This window comes from Mitosporidium daphniae, assembly GCF_000760515.2.
Source record: "Mitosporidium daphniae strain UGP3 chromosome Unknown contig-188, whole genome shotgun sequence".
Lineage (NCBI taxonomy): Eukaryota > Fungi > Microsporidia > Mitosporidium > Mitosporidium daphniae.
The window spans coordinates 1-6,653 of NW_013546636.1; the positions used below are offsets into that span (position 1 = coordinate 1).

The 6,653-nt window shown below is 41.9% G+C and overlaps 6 protein-coding genes across 6 annotated transcripts; 4 read left to right on the forward strand and 2 right to left on the reverse strand.

Annotated features, from left to right (window-relative positions):
* On the reverse strand, positions 1-575 carry DI09_188p10 (uncharacterized protein; the record flags this gene model as incomplete). Its single annotated transcript, XM_013383314.1, has 1 exon — positions 1-575. A coding segment is annotated over one exon (575 nt), but the record flags the coding sequence as incomplete, so codon positions are not given.
* Positions 576-923: 348 nt separating this feature from the next.
* Positions 924-2,282, forward strand: DI09_188p20 (hexokinase; the record flags this gene model as incomplete). Its single annotated transcript, XM_013383315.1, has 3 exons — positions 924-1,320; positions 1,360-1,943; positions 2,022-2,282. 3 exons carry the CDS (start codon positions 924-926, stop codon positions 2,280-2,282), a joined length of 1,242 nt encoding a protein of 413 aa, XP_013238769.1.
* Positions 2,283-2,796: 514 nt separating this feature from the next.
* On the reverse strand, positions 2,797-3,660 carry DI09_188p30 (uncharacterized protein; the record flags this gene model as incomplete). The annotated part of the gene is made up of 3 exons (XM_013383316.1): positions 2,797-2,893; positions 2,947-3,440; positions 3,469-3,660. The coding sequence occupies 3 exons, from the start codon at positions 3,658-3,660 to the stop codon at positions 2,797-2,799; spliced, it is 783 nt and encodes a 260-aa protein (XP_013238770.1).
* Positions 3,661-3,712: 52 nt separating this feature from the next.
* Positions 3,713-4,201, forward strand: DI09_188p40 (uncharacterized protein; the record flags this gene model as incomplete). Its single annotated transcript, XM_013383317.1, has 1 exon — positions 3,713-4,201. The coding sequence occupies one exon, from the start codon at positions 3,713-3,715 to the stop codon at positions 4,199-4,201; it is 489 nt and encodes a 162-aa protein (XP_013238771.1).
* A 265-nt stretch (positions 4,202-4,466) lies between these two features.
* On the forward strand, positions 4,467-5,590 carry DI09_188p50 (uncharacterized protein; the record flags this gene model as incomplete). The annotated part of the gene is given in 4 exon segments (XM_013383318.1): positions 4,467-4,906; positions 4,993-5,213; positions 5,233-5,327; positions 5,357-5,590. 4 exon segments carry the CDS (start codon positions 4,467-4,469, stop codon positions 5,588-5,590), a joined length of 990 nt encoding a protein of 329 aa, XP_013238772.1.
* Positions 5,591-5,877: 287 nt separating this feature from the next.
* Positions 5,878-6,653, forward strand: DI09_188p60 (uncharacterized protein; the record flags this gene model as incomplete). Its single annotated transcript, XM_013383319.1, has 3 exons — positions 5,878-5,964; positions 6,046-6,242; positions 6,268-6,653. Coding segments are annotated over 3 exons (670 nt in total), but the record flags the coding sequence as incomplete, so codon positions are not given.

Here is a 6,653-nt window from a genome sequence, read left to right on the forward strand (position 1 = left end):
GAAGAAGAAGAAGAAGAAGAAGATGATGATGATGATGATGATGATATTAAATGATAAGAGGTGACAAATGTGGGCTTTGAGGGAAACCCATTACTACTACCGGAGATTAGGGAATCGCTATTCTTCGTTTTTGATGTGTGACAATTGGTGCTAGTATCGACGATACTGGTACGGCGAGCATATTTTTTCTCAAGTTCGCGATAAATTAAAAAGTCACCAAAAATGCGGGAAGGAGACCAAAGCCGACCATCGGTCCAGCGCTTGATGCCCGACTCTGTTTCATTGAAGACAAAAACACTTCCGCTTCGAATTTGCTTGCGCTCGTGATCATGAAGCCGTCTTCGCACACGGCCAAGACGGCCTTCTCTGCACAATTGGAAAATCCGGAGTGCATCTGCGCTGCTCTCAACCATCCCATAAAATGTTTCGATCTTTGAAAGAGAAATAAAATCACTCTTAAGCGCAGCATAGTTATGATTGCCATGGCCATGAGATTGCTGGTTCTGCAAATATGATTGTGCTCTTCCCATCGAACTGGCTGCTGAGTGAGGGGGAGAATCAATTCCAGGAATCATTAAAGTACCATCCAATGGTACCGATATTTTCAAAGCTATCCAGCAATGATGAATGGTGATGATGAGGATCAGCAGTTGGACCAGCCAGTATTCATTAATGCAATTAAGGTTTCCTTGGTATTGAGCCAATTATCATTGAGAGACAAACTCAATTTTGCAAAGATAAACAGTTTCCAAAAGTGCAGCCATTAAGCCCGGATGTACTTGAAAATATTTTCCAAATTTTAATCAACCTCTGATCAGGGAAAAATCGGAACAATGTGTGCAAATGCAAATAAATGAGGTGTGTTTATCGCATTGAAAATACGAAATATTTAAAACCGCCCCTCCGCACCTTGAATGCTCGCTATGTTGGCATCCATTTTTTCGCCAAAAAACACTCCAAGCTTTGAAAGCTTTGATCCAAAAAGCCTGATTCTTTCTACCGATAAACTCAAACTAATTTGCTCCGAATTGGTGTCCAAGTTTGAGAAGGAGCTTGAATTTTCCCCAAATTCGATGTTGCCCACATTTATCGACAGATTTCCACTAGGAAACGAAGAGGGTACATTTATGGCCATAGACATCGGAGGAACGAACATCAGACTTGATTTGATTGCACTTAAAAAGCACAAGGCACCGGCATTTATTGCTAATTGCACAAAACCCATTCCAGGCAGCTACAAGAAAGGAAGTGGTACGAAGTTATTTGAATTCATAGCGTTGGAAATAATTGGCTTTTTGGAGGGCAAGAAAATTGAGGTATGTATGTCCTTCATTAACTGTTGATCGTAGAAATCGCCAGTTCCCCTTGGATTTACATTTTCATTTCCTCTCAAGCAAACATCAATAAATTCGGGGCATATATTTCAATGGAACAAAGATTTTCATTGTGAAGATGCCTTGATGAAGGATCCCGTCTTGCTTTTGCAATGTGCTTTGGAAAAGCAAGGCTACCCAGATCTTGTCAAAGTTTCGGCTATCGTAAACGATACGATAGCAACGCTACTTTCTGGAATCTACATAAATTCTAATGCCAAAATCGGACTAATTCTTGGCACCGGAACCAATGCTTCCTATGTGGAAAAGACACAAAAAATTGCGTCAAAGATTGAAGGTTCCTTCAAATCCGAGTATACCCTTGTGAATACCGAATTTGGATCCACCGACATTAATTCAATGGATTTTATTTCATTTTTGTCTACAAAGTACGATCAGCTTGTCGATAAAAACTCCGCAAACCCTGGAAACCAAATACTTGAAAAAATGATTTCGGGCCGCTATCTTGGCGAAATTTTCAGCTATATTCTTGTGGAGAATGGATATTTGAAGGAAGGCGACCCTTTCTACACTGCAATTGATATGAATGCCATTGAAAGGTTTTTAATGGTCTTATAAACTCATATTCATAGCAAATATGACACCAAAGCAAAAGGAAGCCACAAAGACAGCATGTTCATGTGGGAGGTTTGTTCGGCCATCTCAAGCCGCTCTGCTCAATTGGCTGCATGTGTCATATGTGCATTGATAATTCTCTCCAACAACCAGTGTGAGGATATGACGGTGGTGGCGATTGATGGCTCAATCTTTGAGAATTACCACAAATACGCAGAAAGGCTCGAGCAGGCCATTTCCTCTATCATCGGTTCGTCAAAAGTCAAACTAATATTTTGCAAAGACGGTTCAGGTATTGGAGCCGCCATTGCAGCTTCACTTTATGCCTCGTAAAATTACAAAAAGAACACATGGTTGTCATTTTAATAACAAATTAAATAAGATCATTTATTTGGCTGCACAGCTTCATATATTCACAAACGGAATTAAACCGCGCCGAAATTTGCAAAGAATCGCCGATGATGGGGTCCCATTCCCAAAAGTAAATTTCAGAGACCATATCATCTATGGGATATATTTTGGAATTCCGACTTTCACAGATCGTTGCTATAGTTGGTAAGACATATGGGCACCAATACCTCCACACCCATCAGGTAGGGACAACTTAATTCCGGCCCAAGGTCGACCCCTGAACGCCACTTTCAGAGGCCACGATGTATATTCATTGGACGCATTCTTTTCAATGTGAAAGTAATTGGCATCCGAAAAATCAATATACGGCAAAATTGATTGAGGAATGCAAGGGATCGAATGGATACAACTAGAAGATGTTGGGGTCGAAACTTGCTCCATACAACAATTACTTGGACCACTCAAACGCGATAAATTGGACACAGTTTAATTATTTTTATTTTTCAACAATAGAGAACAACTCCCTGGCCATACTTAGTTGCCCTTGCTCTTGGGTAATTTTCCCCTCCATCGAGGCTATGTCTGACTCTGCACTTTCTTTATTAAGAAGATATAGGTATCTATATTGAAATTTGACGCGAAATACCTTTCTAGCGGATCCGCATCATGGTGTAGAGATTGGTTTTTTTTCTCCAACAACGAAGCGAGCGTCAATTCGTTTTCTTTGATAGAGGATTCTAATTCAACAATTAATTTCTGTAAGGACTCTTTGGTATGAACAGTGGCATCTTTCCTTGGTGTTTTCAATGTCCGGTCAAATTCTGTATCATCATCGGCATCATCATCATTTATATCGTCCTCTGGTTGATAGTAGTTATTTTCGGATGATTCGCCCGAATCGAGATCTGAACATGCACTTGAACATTCGGCCTCTTCTTCATGCGAGGTGAATTTTGAACAAATATATAATCGCGAAGATTTTCCAAACTGGATCATATCGCCGATGTGTAATTTAATGGGCTCGTCCTTTTTCAGCGGCTGCTTGTTTAGGAACGTTCCATTGACACTATTTAGGTCGACCACCATTATGCTACCATCGCTACTTCGCATTTGGAAGACAGCATGAAACCTCGATGCGCTCTAAACGGAAAGCATTTGAACACGTTACCGGATGTTCCAACCGCAAATCGCATAAAGGAGATCTACCGGCCAAAAAATATGATTTTTGATGGGCATCGAAATTTAAAATTAAAGGCTCCATTTGAACGCCCTCTCTTATCACTTCAAATATTGCCGTGGGCTGATGGCGGTCCCCTATAACGAATCCTCCCCATTGGGGTTCAATCCATGGTGCCTCCATAAAATAAATTTGTAAATTAAAATTCGATTTATTTTTATGCTCCGTTCTGAAAATGGATGATTCAACCCAACCGTATCATGCTTTTATTGGCGCACACAAAATGCTTGCGAAGGGCCCCAGTGATCGACAAAAAACTTTAACAGATGTTGCCGTTGCTCCCGACGAGGAGGAGATTCAATTGCGTCTAAAGTTTTTGTGGACAGCGGCGTTTAGCCTCTCTGCACAGTCTGCAACCGCGCAACTCTCCTCTTCAATGCTGGAGAAGCTTGTGCAGCTTGCTAGCGACTGTCAACTTAATCTTCCCATTTCTTTCTGGAGACGAGTTTGTCCCCATTGCCTTTCCTTTTATCATGTTTCAGGCTATACAATACCCGAGTGGAATGATGTCTCTGCGGATCGAACGATCGAAATGGATAGGATAATTGGAAAAGACGCGCCAAATAGCCTTTCCGCTGCTTTGTCAAGAAAAAAAGGTCCGTTTGTCATTTACATTTGCGACATTTGCGCCGGTGGAGCCAAATGGATGCTTCCTTTAAAATGATTGGAGCTCTCAGCACATCTGTGTGGCCTTCCCATAATGCCAATAAATTTGCATGAATGCAAAAAATTACTCTATGTGCACATTGCATGCAAAAATATACCATCCACAACATAAACAGTTGGCTTTACAGCCAGGGTCACGCGGCCTCGCTCGTTTGTTTGGGAAGAGCTTCTTATCCTCCATGTTGATAAATTTTAAATTTTACTGTTTTGTAATGATATTTTGATGAGATTCTTCTTTAGTTGACAACACCCTGTTCTTGATGATGGTTTTTCCAACCAAGGCCTTGCTCATATCGATATTTATTCTTACCATTATTGGAATTTCTCTGTTCTACGCAGGCGATATCAACAAACAGGGCAATTCCGTAAGGATAGCCCAAATTTTCCTTGCAATCGCCCTAACCATTGCGGCCGGTATTGTGTCTGGACTGACGCTTGGCTTGATGTCTCTGGACGAAACCAAGCTGAAAATTCTTCTCTCCTCGGGTACGCCCCAGGAACAGTCTTTCGCCGCAAGGATAATACCCATTAGGTCTGATCCGTATTTGCTGCTTTGCACCCTGCTTGCAGCCAATGCTGTCATTTCTGAGAGCCTTCCCATAGTAATTGATCGAATTTTGGGCGAAAGTTGGAAGGCAATTCTTTCTTCGACGTTAATTTTGCTGCTGTTTGGCGAGCTCATTCCACAGGCATACTTTTCAATGTATTGTTACGGTCCCATACTTTGATTTTGTGATTTATATTTCATTGTCGCAAAAATCCCTCTCATCCCTAGTTATGGCCTTGCAGCGGGTGCCAGGCTCTCCGGGCTTGTTCGTGTCATGACTTTTTTTTGGCGCCACTGGTGTATCCGCTTTCATTTGCTCTGAAGTGGCTTCTTGGGAAAGGCGCTCATCAAAGCTCCATACAGTTCAAAAGAGAAGAGCTGAAAGCACTTATGAGGCTACTTTTGAACACCCAATTGACGCACGATGAGGTCGATATCCTTACGGGAGTCCTGGACCTGATTGGTATTGGTTGTAGTTTTAGGATTAGAGAAAACCCCACGCGCTTTAATGACACCCCTGAACCAGGTGTTTATGCTGGACGCAGACACTATCATAACCCCCTCCCTTACTAAAATGGTACCATATTCGATATTTTGTGCATCTAGATTTCACAGAATGGATACTCAAGAATTCCTCTTTTTACTGATGGAGAAAAGAAAAATGTTGTCTCTATCCTTCTAACGAGAACATTACTCAGTTCAAACCCCGGAGTCACACTTGGGTCTCTTGCGATTCCCAAGCCCTCGCTGTTGTCAGTGTCGGCCAATTGTTCGCTTTTTGAACTTTTGCGGCTGTTCAGAGAGGGAAATTGTGGGCAAATTTCATTAATTGAATCCTAGATGGACACATGGCCCTTGTCATTGGTGAGGACAGTTGGGGAGGCGCGCATTCTCAGCAGGGCAGCAATGAAAATACCAGAAATAACGGAAACATCATTGGAATTATCACCATTGAGGATGTGATTGAAGAAATCATCAACCATGACATATATGACGAATCAGACCTGGGTATTTGCTAGTCATTTATTGTAAAGGGAATAAATCCAAATTTAAATTGTTTACGGAGCACATCCACATGTGTGGAGACCGCCGCGCTTTTGTTAAAATTATATTATATCGCAAATTGCATGTCGCCTGTCCGAATTCTGTCGCTCAATGCCTTTCTCCGCCCGCCCGGAATCAATACAAATGGATGCGATTATAAGGACTTGAGGGTAAGTATTCTTTTGAACGAAATCTTTCCAAAGTAACGATTCACTTTGACTTGGAATAGGTACGATGTCATTGTCCTTCAGGAAGTGTTTGCCTTTGGATCGTCTAGAAAATCCAAAATCGTTAAGGCTGCCAAGGCCATCGGGTTTACCTACTCTGCAACGACACCGGGCATTGGCCGGCTAATTTCCCCTGTTGACGCCGGCCTCTTGATTCTCAGCAAATTCGAAATAAGATCCTTTTTCTGGAAAATCTTGCCATTGGGATGGTATGCTGATAGGTAAGAAGCATAAAGTGACCATAAGATTAGCGTCAAAGTCTTTTTTGCATGCCGAAATTTTGCTTCCAGGTGAGAAGATCATCCATCTGATTACGACTCACCTTCAATCGACTCCACCCTCGTCAAAGGACTCGTCCAAATACAAAAAAATCCGAGATTCGCAATGTAAAGCCATCAGGGAATACATCTACGAGTTCATCATAAAGGATCCGGAAATCCACCACGATCCAATTTTGCTTGTTGGCGATTTGAACATCGACGGTCGAGCTTCGCACGATTCAGAATACAAGGAGATCTTCCAAAAGTACTTTAGCGAGTTTACCGATTTGCTTTTAAAGCCTTGCTCTCGAGAACCGCTTGAAGCTCAACTCTCAAACGTGAAAATTTGCGATAAAATGCTCCAAACGCCCG